The sequence below is a fragment of the Petaurus breviceps genome, unplaced genomic scaffold (genome assembly GCF_028583685.1).
Source record: "Petaurus breviceps papuanus isolate PSGF00001 unplaced genomic scaffold, PetGlider_PUasm1.0 190, whole genome shotgun sequence".
Lineage (NCBI taxonomy): Eukaryota > Metazoa > Chordata > Mammalia > Diprotodontia > Petauridae > Petaurus > Petaurus breviceps.
In genome coordinates this window covers 6,967,224-6,989,180 of record NW_027185810.1, presented here as the reverse complement: position 1 = coordinate 6,989,180, position 21,957 = coordinate 6,967,224, and the positions used below count along the sequence as shown (strand labels likewise).

Below are 21,957 nucleotides of genomic sequence, written 5' to 3'. Positions count from 1 at the left end.
GTAAGAGAGGTTAAATTGTTCAGGGTGCACGGTGGCAGGGAACTATTCAAAAGGTCTTCCTGATCAACACCCAAATTTTCCACTGCTCAACCAAAAGTTTCAGCCTCACCCTAGAAAGTGAATGGCATTTAATTTTCTCAATTATTGGAACTAAAAAGCTTAAAATTAATCATAACCTTTCTTTCCCTAAGGTATAACTTCAAGACAGGCACTTACATATACCTTCCATTATTAAAAAACAACAACAGCAACAAACACTCGACTTTGTGTGGGGCAGACTGAATATAAATTATGCTCAGATTCACATGCTAGAAAAGGACTAAAGACATACATAAAGGGTCCAAAGCTAGAGATGAAAGTGACAGGAACTGTCCAGAAATTCCTTACTTACTTTGTCCTGCTCTTAAACAGGTGCTATCAGAAGAAATTCCAATCAAGTAATCAACATTTTTTAAGTGCCTACAATGTGCTAGGCACTGTGCTAAGTGCTAGGGATACAAAAAAAAACAGCTCCTGACCTCACGGAGCTTACAGTATAATAATGGAGACAATATGTAAAAAAAAACCCATACATACATACATACATATATACACATATATACATACATACAAACACAGAGCAAACAAAATACACAATAGGAAACAATTAACAGAGGAGAAGCACTGGACTTAAATAAGAGAGGTTGAGTTAAGGTTTTCTGTTAGAAGCCCTTCTCCCATGATCTGCCTTAAAATGAATAATGCCTTTTTCTATTGTTTCCTATTTAAATGGGGCCTGGAATTAGGAAGACCTGAGTTCAAATTCAGCTTCACATACTTACTAGCTGCGTGACCCTGGGCAAATCAGTTTTCTCATCTGCAAAAATGAACTGGAGAAGGAAACAGCCCTCCATTATCTTTGTCACTCAAACCCCAAATGGGGTCACAAAGAGTTGGACACAACTGAACAACAACCACCACCACGTGAAGTGGCCACTGAACTCTGCTCCAAAGTAGCTGCTTCAACAATTGACAAGTCCTCAAAATCACAGCTGGTCCATCTCAGAGGGAGCAAGAGGGCACACACAGCCTGAAGCAGGAGGGATGTAGGAGTATGGAGCCAAGCCAATGTGTAGGCTAGAGTTTCTTGGTAAAACCATTAAGAGGAAAGAGGATCAGTTCCCTGTTTTCTTGTATCCCATGGCAACTATTATAGAGAGAGACCTACTATATTTAAACATATAAAAAAAGCCATTGCGTTTTCAAAGAGAACATACAGAAGAGCTGTATAATAGAAATACCAGCAGGACATTTCGGAACTTCCATTTATGATATGCTAATGCCCTTCATCAGTTAGGCTCATAACAAAATCAATGAGTATGGTAATGGTCCATTAATGCACACCCTGGAGAGTCTTCCTGCTCACCTAATGGGAAATGGGCCTTGCTGAATTTTTCCAGCTTAGAGAAAGATTATAGTTTTTCCTCATATCTTATTTTTGTAAATTCTTCTTTAAGGCCCATTAAGTATATCTTATGCAACCTTAAAGTAAACTTGCTTTATATAGGGACAGGATCAAACATGTTTTCTCTGGAACCTACAGTCTTATAACACTGATACCAGGAGAGAGCTAAAAATTCAGAAATGTATTTTTACTTTCCTAGTTCAATTATGTGAATTTGTGTAGCATGCAAAGCAGAAAGACTATGATAGTGAAAGAGAAAACTTTTACAGAGCAAAGGAGGAAAAAATATTCTCATCATACCCCTGTTCAACTAAGGCGGTTTAATATGACTTATGTCTACATATTAATATGAATATCTGGCTATTCAACATATGGTTATAGGGCCCCATCAATTAGACTATGAAGAGGTTCTTGGGATGTGAGGATTATACAAGTTTGGTTTAAAATTTAAGATTAAATGACACTGGGGCAGCTAGGTGGAGCACTGGCTCTGGAGTCAGAAGGACCTGAGTTCAAACCTGGCAGGCCTCAGATACTTGACACACCTATTAACTGTGTGACCTTGGGCAAGTCACTTAACCCCAACTGTCTTGCTTTCCTCCCTCCAAAAAAAAAATCCATGAATATTAAATGACATTGATATTACATGGCACACATTTTTCACATCAGGATTTAAATGCCATCCAAAAATTATCTGGGAAAAATATAAAATTGGAGAATACTACATCAGAGTTGTAAATTAAAGTAGGTCTCAGATTAGTGCGAATAATGAACTCCCTAAATAATGATCACATTAATCGAATTTTTACTGCATGTTTCCACTGGGTAGGAAACAATTGCCATACTTTACATAATTATAACTTCAAATTGTACAAATTTGATGTGACCCCTTCAGGAGACTGGATTCATTCTTCCTACTAATTGAGACACAGTTTTTATATGCTAAAGTGGTGCCTTCCCAGAACAAATGCATGCAAAGGTTATATATCTTACTTCTTTCATTATGACATCACACACATCAGGATGTGGTTCTTGGTAGTTTGCATAAGTGTTTTCTCACTCAGTTCGATGCTTTATTCCTAATAACTCAGTATCAGAGACCCAGGGCTGCAAGGGACCCTCATTAGGGGTCATCTCATACAACTCTCTCATTTTAGAGATGAAGGAACTGAGGCCAAGGCAGGTTAAGTGATTTGCCAAGGTTAATAAATCTCAGAGGAAGGATTTGACCCTTTTATCCCCTCTAATTCAAGAACCAGTGTTCCTTCTGCTACACCATACTGCCACAAAGTCAGTCCACTGTATAAAACTAAATAATGCTTTTTTTTTGATATTTTATTTCTATATGCACACACAAGTATATGAATGTATGTGTGTATATACTTTCCAATTTTTCAAAAATATAGTTTTAAGATAATTTTACTAATTTTAATTATTTATTTATTCTCCAAAATCAGTTACCTCCAAGCCTCTTGTTTACTCCTTTTATTCTCCCCTAAACTTCTTCCATGTGGTCTACACAGTTGCAGTAATGAAATTTCTTTGTGGTGGGTAAAGCATACTCAAGTACAGGCTTATGAGAATTACTTCCTCTACTCTATGACCTCCCTGCTCATTTCTTTGATGTATGTTTATATGTGGCAGCTGGTGTATGTACATTTAGAGTTTAAATATAATCTTGATCTTCCTGCTGGCCAATCATTCATTTATCACTTTGTTCTGGCTTCCCTGCCTCTCCCCAGAGCCCAGAAAGGGACCTTTAACTGCTGACAAGCTGCATCATTGTGTCTCCTGTAGAATGATTTCTTATGTATTCTGATAGTTTTAGATTCATTCTAATTAAAGATTTATTATCCTTCAATTCTCAATTAGTGTATTTAAGATTAAGATGTGATCTTAATTGAAGACTAGACCAACTAATGACTAACCAAAAGGGAAAAGCAAGTAATTGACAGAGGAGATTGGGTTGGAAATTCGATCTGGGAAGAAAAGCAGAGCCCCAAAAAGAGCTATTAAAAAGAATATCAAAAAAGCCTAGATTTCAAAAACTTGAACATCATTCCTCTATTCCAAGCTGGTAGCGATCATACCCTCATCTGTAGTTACTGAAAATTATTTGTACTTTTTTGGGGGGCTAGAAGAGGGATAAATTTAGAATCCCAAATGTAATTTCACCAGTGTAAGGAATTAATGGTATAGAAACTCCTTATACCAATGTTATAACCCCTGTCTTAGGCTTAGAGGACTGGAAGGTTAAGGAACTTGCCCAAAATAGCAAGTATGAGAAGCGAGTATGTTGTGATAGCTAAGGTGGAACTTGGAATCCTACCTCATATATTTATCATGTGACCCTGGGCAAGTCTGTCTTGTACTTCTGTCTGCCTCAGCTTCCTCATCTGAAAAATGGGGATAAATATTAGCACCTACCTCCCAGGTTTGTAAGGATAAAGTGAGAGAATATTTGTTTTAAAGTGCTTTTATAAATATTTTTTTTTGGAGAGGGGAAGGCAAGGCAGTTGGGGTTAAGTGACTTGCCCAAGGTCACACAGCTAGTGTTAAGTGTCTAAGGCCAGATTCTAACTCAGGTCCTCCTGACTCCAGGGCTAGTCCTATATTCACTGAGCCACCTAGCTGCCCCTGCTTTTATAGATCTTAAAGAGCTATATAAATGGTAGCTATTATTATAATTATTGTTAAGCAAGACTTTAACCCAGGTCCTTCCTGACTCTAATACCAGTCCTCTATCCACCAAGTCATGTTCCCTTAATTCGTATTATCAAAATCTGAATTTGGATTATAATTATTTATATGCACATCTTATATCCCCTCATAGATTGTAAACTCCTTGAGATTAGAAGACACATTTCATCTTCATATGCTCCCTGGCAGCTAGTATTGGGGATGGTACACACATGATATTCAATGTTTACTGAGCACTGAATGAATAACTCCCACTCCCCTCCCACCCCCTCTGAAATTGATCAAGTGTTTTCATTTGGATGACTACCTTTACTTCAATACAATCTGAAGTTGTGCTTAGAATATGGTTTCTTTCTCTTCAAAAGTACTAAATAAATTATCCCCAAAACAATTATTTAGATTTCTAAAATCTAAATACACTTTTTAAAAGATCCTTTAAACTTAGCTCACTTGGCAAATCTGATTACCAATGGTGGTAGTCTAGGTCAAATGTCAAACACCCCTGAGTACTCCAACTGGATTAAAATATAACTGGGAAATGTTTAACAAAATAAATAAAAATAAAACAAAGATAAAATATTTGGTGGTATTCTACATCACTATGGGGCAGCAAGAATCTGTTGCTATTTGCGTTTGACACCACTGGTCTAGGGCATCTTTAGCAATGAAAATACCTTCACCAGGAGGGGTGTGTGGAAAAAATGCCAATGATTAGATGGAAAGAGTCTGAATAAATCTATGATAGCCAGTGTTTTAATAAACATTTCTGAATAAATATTTCTTTTTAGATTTCCTGGAAGGCAGGCTCACTGCTATGCAATTAGAGGTCAGAAAGCCCCAGTAAAGAATGACAGCATCTTAGGAGGGAATATTGCCCTTGTCTCTCCATACCTCTGATTCCTGTAGGGTACCACGATTTAAGCACACCATGTCAGGGCAAGTGATGGGAGATCCACATCCTTCTCGAACTGCCAGCTGTGTGTACTGTTTCAGGCACTAGAAAGGGACAGGAAAAAAAAATCAAGCCAGTGAAATAACGCTAAGAGCACAGAAGATGCTGAAGAGAACCATCATTACAAGGCAGTCCTGGGGATCAAATCCTCAGAAAACAAATTATTACAAGTGTGAATATGAGGACCAACAACTTTGGATAGCATGCATAGAAAAGCAATTAATTATATGTAACTTCATCCCGAAGGTATTAAGTTTGTTCAAGGCCACCAGTAAAAGCTTTGTATGCTAATACATCTTGTCCACAGGCAGCCTAGGCCTGATGAAAGGAAGACCTCGCCTTTGCTCTAATGGGGAAAAAAGAACAAGCTTCAGCTAGGTGGTACAGTGAATAGAAAGCTAGGCCTGCAGTTAGGAAGACGTGAGTTCAAATACAGCTTCTGACACTTCCTAGCTGTGTAAGTCTCTTAACCTTGGTTTACTTCAGTTTCCTCAATTGTAGAAAATGAGGATAATAACAGCGCCTACCTCCCAAGATTGTTGTTAGGATCAAATGAGTTAATAATTAGAAAGTGCTTAGCACATTGCTGGGCACAGTGAGTGTTATATAAATGCTTATTCCACTCATATATATTCCTAATTCAGCTGCTTACCCAACAGCCCTCTTCATGCTCGGGTTGCCTAGAACCAGAACAATGAACATTGTACTGCTCAGTGAGGGTTAGCCTTAAACAAAGGTAGAATTGGCAGTCATGTAAGTATTGTGATTTCAGAAGCATTCAAAAGGACACTTGGTCAAAAATCTCTCTTTGATTCACTCGACATAGGTAGCTAAAATTTACTGTTGGAGGTTCAGTCCTTGAGCCTAGAATACTATTAAGTATTAAGACCATTCTTTTAATTGTATTTTAAAAACACTTATTAGGTGCCTACTACATGCAAATATCCCAGAGAGGATAACCTGTGAATCTATAATCAATCATTAACACCTCAGAGTGAATCAGTTTATAGGACTGCCTTCTTTCTTGATAGTTAACTGAAGATGAGTATTTTTTTTTTTTTTTTGCTTTTTGGAGGGTAATTGGTTAAGTGACTTGCCCAAGGTCACATGACTAGTTTTTGTGTTAAGTGTCTGAGGCCAGATTTGAACTCTGGTACTCCTGACTCCAGGACCAGTGCTCTATTCACGTGTTTTTTTTTTTTTTTTATTAAAAAAAAGTATTTTTTGATAGGAAAACGTTATGTATTGAGATAAAAGTAAAAGTAGCATGAGGAAGAGGCAGGACAATTTTTAGGCATGGGGCACTAGCTAAGACATGCCCAGGTAAGTTACCACACTGGGCAGCATGAGGATAGAGGTTGTCTGGGTGGAAGGGCACTCTAACAGGGAAGAGAAAAGGAGTGTGGGAAGATGTCAATCATATTGCAATTTTACCTAGGTTTACCTTGGGCCTCAGTGGTGTCCACAAACATGTCTATTGTTTAAATGGTAGAATGGGGAACCTCATATTGCAGAGACTATGAGCTCCTTCCCCCACCTTCTCAGAAGTATCAAACAAGAAATTCAAGGAAGGAATTTAAGCATAAAAAAGTCAGTTGGCCAACTTTTGACCAACAAGTGTCTAAAAACACCCCACCATTTGATTATTTTTCCAAACAAGTAATGTAGAACCTAAATCTCCACTATTTCAATGGATCTATAGATCTGATGGAGCAGTTAGCTAGTACAGTGGATAGAGTGCTAGATCTGGAATTGGGAAGACTCATCTTCTTGAGTTCAAATCCAGCCTCAGACACTTGCGAGCTGTAGGACCCTAGGCAAGTCACTTAACCCTGTTTGCCTCAGTTTCTTTATAAAATGAGCTGGAGAAGGAAATAGCAAACCACTATGGTATCTTTGTCAAGAAAACCCCAGATAGAGTCATAAACAGTCAAATGTGACTGAAAAAGACTGAACATCCACAGACTGGATGAGCATGGCTATCTTCTCTCCCAGTGCAGATCATAATCTACATTCATCTTCTTCCACAAAGGATTTACCGAATATGAATACCGGTGCAGCCCTAGGACTATCTGTCTATTTTTTCTCTTCTTTCTCCAGAGCAGTCCACCTCTGTAATGGAAATGTAAATTTTAAAGATCTTCCCTGCCCCTAGGCTAATGTGCACCTGAAGCCTGGGGTGGGAGGCTTGTTTTTCAGTAGATACTTCTTGATTGGCCAGTGAGTCAATAAGGTTGTTACATTCTCTGAGCCAGGAGAAGGCTATATAAGCCCTGATGTGTAGCTTTGTTTTGGGACTCACTTTGAGAAGTGTTTTGTGATTTGATCTGAATTCTGGGAAGCCGTTGTTGAGAGTCCCCCGGCTTTGAAAAACCCAGAATGTGGAAACCCAGATGTTGACTGGGTATGGATGTAATGGTTGGACAGTTTGGAAATCTGTCTATTTGATGTTTCTGTCTTGATAATTATGCCTGTATACTTTGAGGTTCAGGGTGCTGACCTTTTCTCCTGAACAAGGTAAACGATATATGTCTGACTGATTAAAGTAAGCTTGTTAACCCATTTTGAGTTGCTTTCCTTTAACAAAGCAGATCCAAGAACCTGTGTGAGCAGGCACCCTGCGGACACTGGGGTGCTTGCTGCTACAACCTCCTTATCTATTTAGCCAGAGGGAAGAACAAGGATGAAGAGGTAGAAATTATAGGGAGGCAGATTGCATCTCAACATAGCAATTTTTTCTTTAACAAGACACTGGGAAGATAGCATGGTTCAGTGCTTCAGAATGAGGAACATCTAGGTTGATAAAAGTCTCTCCTCCATTTCATATTGACTTTGCAACTTTGGACCAATCACTTAATCTCTCATGGCCCTAGGGAGAAGGAATTTCCTCAGGAACCACTCCCTATACTAACAAAAGGATCTACTGGGTACAGCAATAACAAGAGCTGTTCAAAAGAAAAATGGCTTATCTTGTAGGCACTGAGTTCCCCATCACTGGCAGTCTTTAAGCTGGAGCCAAATGACTTCCTTGTTGGGGATAGCAGTAGACTGTATTTGTGATATGGGAAAATTGGAGGTGACTTTCAGCTCGAATTTGATTCTATTGCTTCAGGGTAACAATCTAAAAACTAACATCTGCTTTTAAGTTCCTAAGGAAAGTCAGAGTGATGGGTAAGTTTCTTGATGGCAGAGACTGGTTTGTTTTCATATTTGGGTCCCTAGTGCCTAGCACACAGTGAGCACTTCATAAATGTTTGCCACTGTTGAATGATACCAATTTTTTCCCCTAGTCATAGCGTAAGTAAATCTTAGGTAATAATCCATAAACAGGACATCCTAGCTCTAATCCATTTTGAGAAAAAGAAATGTTTGCGATTAGTCTCAAAATACTTCCAACCCCAGGAAAGTATGTTGTGGAAAGCTTTTTGTAAATAAATAGGCTATTTATAAGGGAAATGATATCCTGCTCCTCCTCATAGTGTTAAGGCTATCTATGTTATAAGCCAGATCATATTCAGAAAGCCATCCTTTTGCATTTGCCAGATCCATTTGTAAAGGATCAGGTGGGTCTTACTCACTTTCAGAGAAACATTAATACCATTAGCTCTGATTTTGGTTAAGCAAGATAATTAATCTCCTGTCCAATTATGAGCTACTTATGTTGCCTTTCAACCGACTAAAATCAAATTCTCAAAACCTGTAGTCTTAATGGGTCCATTACTTTCTTTATTTTGATCAGTCAAGTCAGGCATTTGAGGACAGAGCCAGAGACCCTGACCTGAATGTTTTAACACTGTTATCACCCAAACTTTGCATCAGGAGTACCGCCATCATGATTGGTGGCTGCCTCACCTGGCACACCTCAGGTTTCACTTTACTCCCTATTCTCCTTCCCTCACGCCAGTCCTCAAACCATGCCAATTTACTTCCTTCACACCAGTCCTAAAACCATGCCAATCTATTACCCAAAGGTAATTTTACTAGTTTTCCAAATAAGGGGGAAGGTGGACCTTCATGGTTACACTCCCCTATGTGTGTTGTCTGACATTAGTACGGGCAGGGCCTGTCTTTGCTTTTGTACTGGTATCTACAGCATTTAGTACCATGGTTGGCCTATACTAAAGGTTTAATGAATATTTTTTCAATCATTCACTACAAGCCTGATTTAGAAATACACCAACAATTCTTGCTTGTGGGGTTTTGAATTTACCTCAAGGGTATCCTATAATTATTCATAGATGGGAGAAAAAAGGACAGGAGCTAGGACTGATCCCAATGCTTCTTTACATAGACTGGATACACTGTCAGATTAAACATGTTCTTTGAACAGGCTTCCTGTTATACTTCAAAATACTCAAGAATTAAGTTTTCCCAAATTCCCAGATATTGACAATTGAACAGGCTGGGTCACGAACACTTAACAGTTTATCCTTTTATAACTGTTTTCTCTTGGGAATAAAAATGGGAATGCTACCTAGTACTTATCAGCTTCCTCATTAGCATTTTTAAAACATTTTGCTGTCCCAGAATTCTGGTTCAGCAACCATGACAGTGCTAACAGGGAAGGCAAGAATGACTTTGGTTTCTGAGATGCTAGGGAACTGCTTTTAAAAATTAAATAAAAGATTACAATGATGAAAAAATGGGCAGCATATAAAGAGGCCTCTATGGCTATAGAGTTAACTTCACATTAAAAATGGAGTGAGGAGATTAAGCAAAGCCAGGTAACTGAAAAGAAATAACCAAAAATAATAGAATAGAGTTGGCCATAAGAACAGGCAACATGTATGACAAAGGATCTCACTTTCACTTGGTATAAAGACCAAGAGGGAGTTTTTCATTGACCCTCATGGTATGAGGGCAGTTAGGTGGCACAGTGGACAAAGTGCCAGGCCTGGAGTCTGGATATGATAGCTTCAAACATTGCCTACCTGTGTGACCCTGGACAGTTTGCCCTCAGTTTTCTCATCTGTAATATTGGTTAGAAAAGGAAGTGGCAAACCATTCCAGAATCTTTGCCAAGAAAACCCCAAAGAGGCCACAGAGTTAGACACAACTGAAAAGTACTAAGTAACAACAAAGAAATACTATGGAAGAAGAATTAGTTTTATTCTGCCAGGTAAACATTAGGTCCAAAAATAGAAGTTACAAGAAGGCAGATATTGGATTGAAATAAGAAAAACTTCCTAACCTCTAATGTCTTCAAAAAGAGGAGTCGGCTATCTTGGGTGGTAGGAAGTGCTCATCACTGGAGGCATTAATGACCCCTTGTACACAGGGACCTTAATAAATGCTCACTGAATAAAACTGTGTTCTTCATCAGGGATATTGTAGATAACATGGGATTAGACTAGATGAACTCGGAGGTTCCTTCTAACTCCACAAGTTAAATTCCTAGGAATGGAAGATTTAATACAAACATTTTAAAACCACCAAGTGGGCTAGCCTTCATGGGGACTCTATCTCTGCATTCACTTGTGAGTCCCAGAAGGAGGCACTGACTGGTTCTGAGAGTCTGCTATTAGCACTACTATCTGGAACAGGAACAAATGGGAGAAGCATTGGGAACAAATGGAAGAAGACAGTTGTGGCCCAAGGAATAAGGAACAGAGGTCAAGCAGGAAATAAGCAGAAGTGGCAAAGAGAAATAAGAGGAAGAGAAGAAGTTTAAAAACAAAAAACAAAAATCACCCACTTGAGCAGGATTCCATTGGCTACACTCCCAAAGTATGACAACACACTAGCACTGTCCTGATCCCTGTCATGACCCCAATCTTTCCTCCTGCCACTGATCTGACAGTATCTGTGACTGAGATGACCTTGAAAATTTGGGGAGCCCTCCAGTCCTGGGCCTGACTGAAGAGAGGGTGTATAGGAGGAAAAGGAGACAATACTCAAGAAATAAAGAAATACTTCAAGGGAATATAATAATGTTTAGGGAGTTTCTCAATTCTAATTTTTACCTTTCAACTTTGGGCTATAGGTTTCATGAGGAAGAGATTTCGTTTCTTCAGTATCTCAGATTATAGGACCTTAAAATCATCTAATTCAACTCATTAGATGAGGAAGCTGAGGTCCAGAAAAGTTGGCAGACTTGCCCACAATCAGGCCAAAATTTGAAGTCAGTTGGTTTTCTGACTCCAAATTCTATTACCTGCTGAGCAAATACCAAATATATATAGAATAGAGATTATAGCTAAATGCTCTTTGACAAAGCTCATGATTAGCTTTAAAAAAAAGCATTAGCATTAAAAAATACCTATTTAAAGATTATGCAACTTACTAGTTTCACTTTATTTTTTTCATTTTTTTTCTTTTGGTCTGTTTCTTCTTTCACAACATGACTAATATAGAAATGTTACGTGATTGCCCATATATAACTATATCAAATTGCTTACCATCTTATGGAGGAGGGAGGTGAGGAAGGGAGGGAGAAAATTTGGAACTCAAAATTTTTTCTTAAATTATATTTAAAATTGTCTTTATATATAATTGGAAAAAAGGAAAATACTATTTAAAAAGAAAAAATAAAGAGTATGCAGCTAGGTGGCTTAGTGGATAAAGTACTGGACTTTGAGAGAATAAGATTTGAGTTCAAATCCAGCCTTAGACACTTCCTAGCTAGGTGAGGCTGGGTAAAAATCACTTAACCTCCATTTGCCTTGGTTTTCTCACCTGTAAAATGGAGATCTTCAGTTTTGTTCAATGTACCTCACAACATCACGTTCTACTGACATAGTGTCTACCATGTTTTCCCCTCTGGTTCTAAGATTTCTTCACAGAAGAATATTCTAAAAATACAATGTTATCCTACCTCCTTTCCCTCATATCTACTGCAGTCTCCCTGAGAAATATTTTAATCAGAGACTCCATCCTACAATGTCTCTCAGTGATACATGGGAGAGATCAAATTTGCTTCCCTGTGCTTTATTCCATCTTGCTTATTAACCACACTTGATGGATTTGTATATATAGCATCTGATTTCCAGGGTTGTGGTGAGGCTCAGATAAGCTCATATTTATAGTGACTAGCACAGTGCCTGGGGCATAGTAGGGACTATAGAAATGTTAGACAATGATAATAATAATGTTAATATGATCAATCTTGCCTCTTGTTCCCTACAGAGAATTTGTTTAGAGATTCAGAATGAGAATTTTATTTATATGTACACAACCGATCTGTTGAGGTGGGGGAAAAAAGATTTTTAAAATCTCTTTATTCAAACCTGTATTTGCCAATATATGGCATACATAGAGAAAGTATGTATATAACAAAATTATGGTGACTAAATTTGAAGCTAGAGAATAGTGACAGAGGAGCATAGCAGACAGAGAACTGACCTTGAAGGCAGAAAGGCCTAGGTTCGAGTCCCAAAAATGATAAGTAGTACTGCAACTATACATAAAGTCACTTATAGTCTTAGCCTTGGCACTGGGGGATTCAATTACAGAAAAGGTGCTAATCTATATCATTAGTGCTTTAACATTAATGAAGCAATAAGTCAGAAACATACACACTTCTTTACTGACATCCCAGCAAGTGACTCTTTAAGGCTGCATTCCAAAGAGGTGGGATTGGGACTGGGGTTGAGCCTATGATTCTACTGCTATACAGAACTCTCTTTTAGGATGAGTTAACTATCTCTTACCAATGTAAACCTGCTTTTTCTCTACAATTTGTAGTTCTAGAGACTTGACAAGGCCAGTAGTATCCACAACTCAGAAATGGGGGCTGCTGCATATTGACTCAGAAAAACACATATTGACATTATCTATGTTCGACTGTAATTTTGTTTATCTTGTCAAAGGTTTCCCAATTACATTTTAATCTGGTTCCTGCCCCACTTAGAGTTTTGTGAACAATCCATTTGATACTTCTGGTCTAGAGCATCCCCACACACAGTGCGTGTTAAACACATGACTTGAACCTAGGACTTAGCTTTGAGTTTAGCTGTCTTGAAGTATAAATTACTCCGGATCTGTTGATGACCCATTATCAAGTCAGTGTTCTGAGGTACATTGCAGAAAACAAACCAGATTGCGGGAGAAGAAATGCTCAAAGAGCCATGTCCTAAAATTAAATGCCATTTAGCACAGGTATCTAAATCTCTTTTGAGTCATAAAGCACAAACATCTATTAAGGAACAAAAAAGGGGAAACAGGGGTTTTTTATTGTTGCATTTAAAATAAACCTTGGGATCATATCATACATTCTATCAATTTTTCAGGTTGCTGTACATCAATACAGCTCTAATTCGTAGCCTTCAGTAACATTTCACTAAAACATGGGAGTTACTAAAGAAAAGGAAAAAGTACAAATGTAACCTAGCAAGAACAGTAATTATAGTATGTAACGGTACTTGTCCAACTTCCCACAAAGAGTACCTAATTCTGGAAGAAATTGGTTTCTATGGTGTAAAATTTTTTTTTATTCTTTTCTTAAAATAGTTATTGTATCTATGTGCTAGGCATCCGGTAGAAACAAGTAATCAATCTGTGAGCAGGGCCCCCAGGTTTGAATCCAGCCTGTAATTTAGTATTCATGTGACTTTGAACAGGTCACTTAACCTCAGTTTCCTCAACTGTAAAATTAAATTTCATAAAATAAAACCGATACCATTAAAAAGCAGTATATACAAAAAGCAGCAGTTGCTCCTGAAATACACCACATTTTTAAAACTTCAAGATGATCTGATCATCTATTTTAAATTGATAAATTCTGCTTCTACTGCAGCACATAAACCTCCAACTAATTCACAATTACCCCTTCCCCACAGCAGATAATCCCCCCAAAAGTTAAGCACAACAGTATAGAAGAATACTAATGGTCAGTGCCTTTCCGTAGTCTTAGTTTCCTAGCAGTAAAAAGGAAGGGCGGGTGCTAAAACAACAGCAAGTCAGAACCACCATTGTGCATTGTTTTTGATCAGTTTTGTTCCTGTTCAAAGCTGTCTTCATTTATACAGCTGCAGTCATTGTGTATATGGTTTTTTTGATTCTACTTTCTTTACTTGGAAGAATAATCCAAACATGCCATTTTCGAAACAATGACTGCAAACACATAGCAGGGAAATAAGTGAACTCCACTATTTGTGTATTTGATTGAAGTCATTATAGTCTAGAACAAAGAGCAGAATACACAAATGGCTGCTTCTTCTGGACAAAAGATCTAAAAGGTCATTAACACAACAATAACAACAACAACAACAGCAATAAGGATCCCTTGCAATTACTGAGACTCATCTGCAGGAAGATTCCTGCCTCTTACAATTTTCAGAGATACTTACAGAGAGATGCATTGTAGACCAGCTAAAGAACAGCTTGAATTTTGGTGGGAATCATATTTCAGACACCCTGGATAAAATTTACTGACATCTTTTTTTTAAACCCACTGACAAAACAGACAGAGACAAAAACATGTTGTACTAAGATTTTCTAAAGGAAAGCAAATCTTACAACTATGTTTCAAAATTCCTGAATGATTTATTTTAAGATTAAGGTTGACAATCTTCAAATGTTCACAGGAAGGACTTCAAGTGAAAAATGACAGGAAAGGGGGGGGAGGGGGAAGGAAGAGAGCCCGGGGCCCAGTTTCAAGGCATCAAAAAGAAAAGGAAACATTATTTGATTCCAGATTTATGCCTTTCTCTAGTATAGACATCAACATCTTAAAATATAAACAACACAAACAAGGTTTAGGCTGTTTTTGGTTTTTCTTTTTAAATGAAATGTTCAGATTTTATTAAATGTGAACTACTTGAGTGTGTAGACTATTTCATGTTTCTTATATAATATTGGGATTATTTTACTCAGACTCATCCTTTTAATTTACCCAGACTTAATCCTTTTTCTCCTTCTTCTTACAGCATCCAATGTCCCTTGTTGTATTCACAGTGACCCTCTCCCCTCCCCGCCACACACACACACACACACACACACACACACACACACACACACACACACTTTTGAAGTTGTCAGGGTGAGCCTTAATAAATGCTTGATTGAGTGAATGAATGACCTTTCTTATTGATGTTACTTGCAAACTTTTTCCCATTTTAAACTTAGATATTTCATCTGGAATTGCTTGTTTCTGAGGATATAAAAAGCAATTTTATCTTGTTTAATGGGGTGGTACCTACACCTGATCCCAAGAGGTTTCTAGAGGCTCTCCTTTATTCCATCACAGATTGTGTGCCCGAAGTCCTTCAAATATCATCAAGCACCTATAATAGGCTACATGGCTCTGTACTGCAGGATTTATACACCTTTTAACCTCCACCAAAAGACTAATGAAATTCGCCTTCATCTCATTTAAACATATTTAGTGTCCATAGTATCAAAAGAACTTAATTGTAAGGTCAGTTCACCTTACAATGGTCACAACAATGTGGTTCTGAACTGTATCATGCACCTTCAGCAGTGCTCTGTCTACTACACCTAACAGCTATTGCTCCTGTCCCCACTGTATCCAGAAAAAATAGAGCCAGAAGCATTTAGGGTTGGCACAAACTAGAAAGGAGAGTTGTTTCTAATATTTATCAATATCAGAGAACAACTGTCCTGTTTGTAAATATCAACACAGTAAGAATTCTCATCCCTAACCCTACACCTCAACGCCACCCAAACCAACCAATGTACAACAATATCCTGTTTAACATAAGATTAATGATAAATCACAGCTCACATATACATAGTACTTTTAAGATTACAAAGAATTTTCTTCACAAGAACCCTGTGAAGTAGCAGGTCAGTTGGTCAGTCAGTCAACAAGCATTTGTTAAGTATCAACCATGTGTCTGGCATTGTGCTATGTACAAGGGATATCAAGTCAAAAAAACCAAACAACCCTATATTAAGGAACTTCCATTCCAATGAGGGAGACAAGACATAAATTACTAGGTACATTCAAGTTATATAGTGGATAGAATACCAGCTCCAGAGTCAGGAGGACCTGAGTTCAAATCCAGCTTCAGATATGTAACAGTTATGTGACCCTGAGCAAGTCACTTAACCTTGTTTGCCTTGGTTTCCTCATCTATAAAATGAGCTAAAGAAGGAAATGGCAAACCACTCCAGTATCTCTGCCAAGTGTCTCTTATCCCAAATGGGGTGATGGAGTCTCAGTCATGATTGAAATCAACACAAAAATGGACAACAGTCTCAGAGGAAAATTCCTAGGGAGTTGGATTGGGGTGGGGAGGGAAGGGGACCAGGTAAAGTCTCTTGAAAAGCCTACTATACTAGGAAGGCAGAGAAATTAGAAAGCAGAAGTGAGAGGGCAGAGCATTTCAGGCATGGGGTGCTGCCAATACAAAGGCATACAGAGTGTTGGGAAAAGGGAGTGTCTGTGAGAAAGGGCAAGTAGGTTAGTGGTGGGATCGCAGAATCCATGGAGGGGAGTAAAATGTTTAAGAAAACTAGAAAGGTAACAAATGGCCAGGGTATGAAGTACTTGGGTATGAAGGCAAATAGAGAACTGAGGCAGAGAAAAGTTAAATGGTTTAGCAAGAGTAGCACAATTAGTTATTGTTAGAGAATCTAGTATTCTGACTCATGTAGTTGCTATCTGCTCTCCTGCTTAAACAAGAACTGTCACAATCACTCATAGTTTCCAAAACAGCTATGGGAGCTATAGAGAGTGGAGACCACTTGTGGGTTAATGTAGACCAAACAATGGAAAGCATAAAAATATAAAGCTGGGTTTTTCTTTAAAAGCCTCTAAATTGAAAGGGAGACAGAGAGAGACAGAGACAGAGATAGAGAGACAGAGACACAGAGAGAGACAGAAAGAGACAGAGAGAGAGAAAGAGAGACACGGAGACACAGAGAGAGAGACACACACAGAGACAGACAATAGAGACAGAAAGAGACACAGAGAAAGACAGAGAGAGCTACCTAATCTGCTAACTTTGAAAATGGAAGGTCAACCCAGCTATACCACTTCTAGGCCTGTATCCCAAAGAAATCATAAAAACAGAAAGAGAATCCACATGTACAAAAATATTTATAGCAGCTCTTTTAGTGGTGGCCAAGAATTGGAAATTGAGAGGATGCCCATCAGTTGGGGAATGGCTGAACAAGTTGTGGTATATGAATGTAATGGAATACTATCGTGCTATAAGAAATGATTAGCAGATGGACTTAAGAAAAACCTGGAAAGACTTAGATGAAGTGATGCTGAGTGAAATGAGAAGAACCAGGAGAACACTGTACATAGTAACAATCACACTGTACAATGACTGACTTTGATAGACTTAGCTCTTCTCAGCAATGCAAGGATCTAAGACAACTCCAAAAGACTCATGATGGAAAATAAAAAACTATGGAATCTGAATGAAGATCAAAGCACATTATTTGATGTCTCTTATTTTTTTGTTTCTTCATTCTTATGGTTTCTCTCATTGGTTCTATTTCTTCTTTACAACATGACTAATGTGAAAAATAGGTTTAATATAAATGCATGTGCTGAGCCTATATCAATATGCATGCCATCTTGGGGTGGGGGAGGGGAGAGATGGGGAGAAAATTTGGAACTCAAAATCTTTCAGAAGTGAATGTTAAAAACTACAAATAAATTTATTAAAAAAGAAAGAAAAGAAAAAAGACTTGGAAAACAAAAATAAAGTGGAAGCTCAGAACAGATTAACATGAATCCCTTGTGGCCAAAAATAACTATCTACTATTTGATACAATAATTCTCCAGGAGAGAGCTTTTGATCTTGATCACAAAGTTTCTAACAAGTAAATGGGATTCAATAGTTTCTTGTCCTGACCTCCATTGATCAAGAAGCATCTAAAATTGGGAATCCTAATGACAGATAACACTGAAGAGAAATATGCTGAACACCTGATAGGCTTGACTGCTCTGTGCAAAGCAGACAGTTAAAGATGCCTATGCTGAAAGATAGGTGCAGCTAGGTAATACAGTGGATAAGGCATGGAACTTGGAATTAGGAAGACTCATCTTCCTGGGTTCAAATCTGGCCTCAGACACTTGTTAGCTGTGTTGACCCTGGGCAAGTCACTTAACCCTGTTTGCCTCAGTTTCTTCATCTATAAAATGAGCTGGAAAAGGAAACAGCAAATGATTCTAGTTTCTCTGCCAAGAAAACCCCAAATAGAGTCATGAAGAGTTGGACGTAACTGAAAAACTACTGAACTGAACATACTGAAAGATAGATAGAATCATATCAGAGCCAACCTGCCCATTTAAATCTGTAGGTTACTAAGTGCTTCAATATTAGTAATTCAATAACTATCCAGTGGCATTTAAGAAATAATCCCTTCCTCCATATTCCCTCTCCCAAGAACCCTAACCCTGTCCCAGGATAAGGCCCCAGACTCCATACTATTCCCAAAGCAATCCAGCTGTGCCAGGTGTTCTCTCTAAACAGCATACCCAGAAAATAAAGTGATGATTCCTAGAGAAAGAAACCAAGAGCTGAGCCAATTTTACATCCTTCCATTTCCTCCAAAGAAACCTTAGACTCCAGAAACCACCAGTTCTCAGGTTTGCACAGAGGCCCCAACAACTAACCTCAGAAAGCAAGTTGCCTAAACCAAGAGTTACTTCATAGGAAAAGGAATTCAGTCCTGAAATAACTGTCACAGTAGAAGATTAAATCTACTGTCACTTTTTCTTCTTTTGCTTAAAAAAATAAGTCACAGAGTTGGACACTGTACTTTGACTTATTTGGAAAGTGGTCATCTGGCTTGTTTGAAGACTTGCAAAGGGGAAACTTACCACCTCTTGAGGTAACCCATCAAACACTAGGAAAAGTCTAATTATTAGAAAATTTTCCTGACTTCTAGGCTAAATAGGCCTCCTGAACTTCTTACCCATTACTCCATTCTACCTCTGAGACAGAAGGTTCAAAGAGCTAAATTAATGCAAGACCTTCTATTAACTGCAGGAAGAATGTGAGAAATCTTGCTGATTCTCTCATGCTTCTCCCTAGCAGCCTGTGCCACAGGTTCTGGCCTCGGGGCAGCTTGTCTTGAGTGTGTATCTATCTACGAAGGAAAGAATTCTTCATATTCAAGGTCTGGCAGTCAATGACATAGACTCTATGTTCTTCTGCGGTCAAGGTACTCCTTTTTTTGCTCAAGACTCTCACACACTCCCCAATCTCACTTTGAACTCCAGGTCACTATTTCCCCCAAAACTAAAATTCAATTGGTCACTTTTATTTCTGGGATGCTTCTATGATTCCTCAAGCAGATGTCCCCTGTACACGCAACTCAACTACCATTTATTAAGCATTTAACAGGGGTGGGGAAGCTGTGGCCTTCTAGGTCCTTGGGTGCAGTCTTTTGACCGAGTCCAAGTTTTATAGAACAAATCCTTTTATTAAGAGGATGTGGCCTCAAGGCCAGAGGTTCCCCATGCATGATTTAGTATATGCCAGGCTACTAAGAACTGGAGATATAAAGAAGGGCAAAAATAGTCCCGGATGTCAAAGAGTTTGCAATTTAATGATGGAATCAACATGGAAAAAAACTATGTGCAAACAAAATATATAAATATAGGATAGCTTTCTTTTACAGTGTGGCTGATACAGAAATGTTTCACACAACCACACAAGTATAAACTATATCAAATTATTTGCCTTCTCAATGAGGATAGAAGGAAGGGAGGGAAAAAATTTGGAACTCCTTTAAAAAATGAATGTTAAAAATTGCTTTAGGGGCAGCTAGGTGGCACAGTGAATAGAGTATCAGCCCTGGAGTCAGGACCACCTGAGTTCAAAGCCAGCCTCAGACACTTAATACTTACTAGATGTATGACCTCGGGGCAAGTCACTTAACCCCAATTGCCCTGCCTTCCCCCCTCCAAAAAAAAAAAAGAAGACAAAATTTGCATTTATATGTAATTAGAAAAAAATTACATGTGTATATTACATATATAATACATATATGATAAATTGCAGATAGATAATCAAAAGTGGAAATGCACCAGCATTATTAAGGGAAAACATGAAAGGCCTGTTGAAAGTAGAATTTTAACTGAGACTTGAAAGAAGTTGGGGGAAATCAGGAGATAGAGAAAAGGAGAGAGATGATTCCAAGAATGGGGGGATAGCCAGTGAAAATGCACTTATGGCACAAACTACTGCTTTTGGTACACAGAACCAACACTGACACGATAATCAAGTTTGTATTTCCAAACATGTTTTGGAAAATAACAAGCAGTGAAATCAAAACTCTAAAGTTCTGCCTTCTCTAGATTACCCTCAAGCACTCTTCTGCCCAAGGGTCAAGTCATATATTCAAATTCCTTTTGGTGGAGTAGGAAATGTACCACCCCAGCAATTACAAAGCCAAGGATCACTTCCTTATCTCTGATACAGCAGAAAGAATTGGCTCTAGAGGCAAGGGGTGTTTAGTCACTTTTCAGCTGTGAAAACTGAATGACTCCCTTTTGTTTTGGGGAGAATGTTTCTTTGTAAAGAAATAAAAGTGGTTTACCATTTCCTTTTCCAGATCATTTTACAGATTAGGAAATGAGGTAAACAGGTTAAGTGATTTACCCAGGGTCACACAGCTAGGAGGTGTCTGAGGCTGAATATGAACCTAGAAATCATCCTCCAGGAAGTTCTCAAAGAAAACTGCCCTGATGTTTTAGAACCAGAGGGCAAAATAGAGGTAGAAAGAATCTACCGATCTCCTCCTGAAAAAGATCCCAAAAAGAAAACTCCTAGGAATATTATAGCCAGGTTCCGGAATTCACAGATCAAGGAGAGAATATTAAAAGCAACCAGGAAGAAACAATTTGAATATTGTGGAAACACAATCAGGATAACCCAGGATCTGGCAGCTCCTATTTAAACTGAGGGATCGAAGGGCTTGGAATACGATATTCTGGAGGTCAAAGGAGCTGAGATTAAAACCAAGAGTCACCTACCCAGCAAAACTGAGTATCATGTTTTAGGGGAAAATATGGTCATTCTGTGGAACAGAGGACTTTCAAGCATTCTTGCTGAAAAATAAACAGAGTTGAATAGAAAATTTGACATTCAGATATAAGAAGCAAGAGATGCATGAGAAGGTAAACAGGGAAAAGAAATCATAAGGAACTTATCAAAGTTGAACTATTAACATTCCTACATGGAGAAACAATAATTGTAACTTATGAAACTTTTCTCAGTAGTTGAAGGGAATAGAAATATATATATATATATATATATGTCTATATATGAGGGTATATGGGCATATGAATACATATGTGAATGTGTGTATATATGTTTACAGGTATACATAGATAGAGGGCACAGGACCAATTTAACAGGAAGAGATGATACTTAAAAGGTGAAATTAAGAGGTGAGAGAGGTATATAATGAGAGGAGATGAGGAGACACAGAATGGGATAAACTATCTCATATAGAAGAGGCAAGGAAAAATGGTTACAATGGAGGGGAAGAATAGGAAGGCAAAAGGGAATGGGTCAACCTTATTCCCATTGAATTTGGCTTGAGGAGGGAATGAAATACACATTAAATAGGGTATCTCACCCTCCAGGAGAGTAGGGGGGAAGGGGATGAGAGGGGGGATGATGGAAGGGAGGGCAGGATGGGGGGGAGAGAAGTTGGAAGCACCCATTTTTGAAAAGGGATGGGATCAAAGTAAAATAGAACAAGTGGGAGGTGGGATAGGAGGGAGGAAAATATAGTCAGTCTTTTACAATATATCTACTATGTTATTGTTTTGCATTAGCCACACATGTACAATCTATACTGAACTGCTTATCTTCCCAGTAAGGGTGGGTGACAATGGAGGAAGGGAATGAATCTGGAATTCAAAGTTTTAAAATCAAATATATATATATATATATATATATATATATATATATATATATATATA

The 21,957-nt window shown here is 38.2% G+C and overlaps 1 protein-coding gene across 4 annotated transcripts in view; it reads right to left on the bottom strand.

Annotated features, from left to right (window-relative positions):
- Positions 1 to 21,957, bottom strand: part of RNF144B (ring finger protein 144B) — a 259,881-nt gene that overhangs the window by 53,739 nt on the left and 184,185 nt on the right. For all 4 annotated transcript variants that reach the window (XM_069092485.1, XM_069092484.1, XM_069092486.1 and 1 more), the window contains one exon: positions 5,036 to 5,140. In XM_069092485.1, the coding sequence (XP_068948586.1) occupies positions 5,036 to 5,140 (105 nt within the window). The remainder of the gene's footprint in view (positions 1 to 5,035; positions 5,141 to 21,957) is intronic.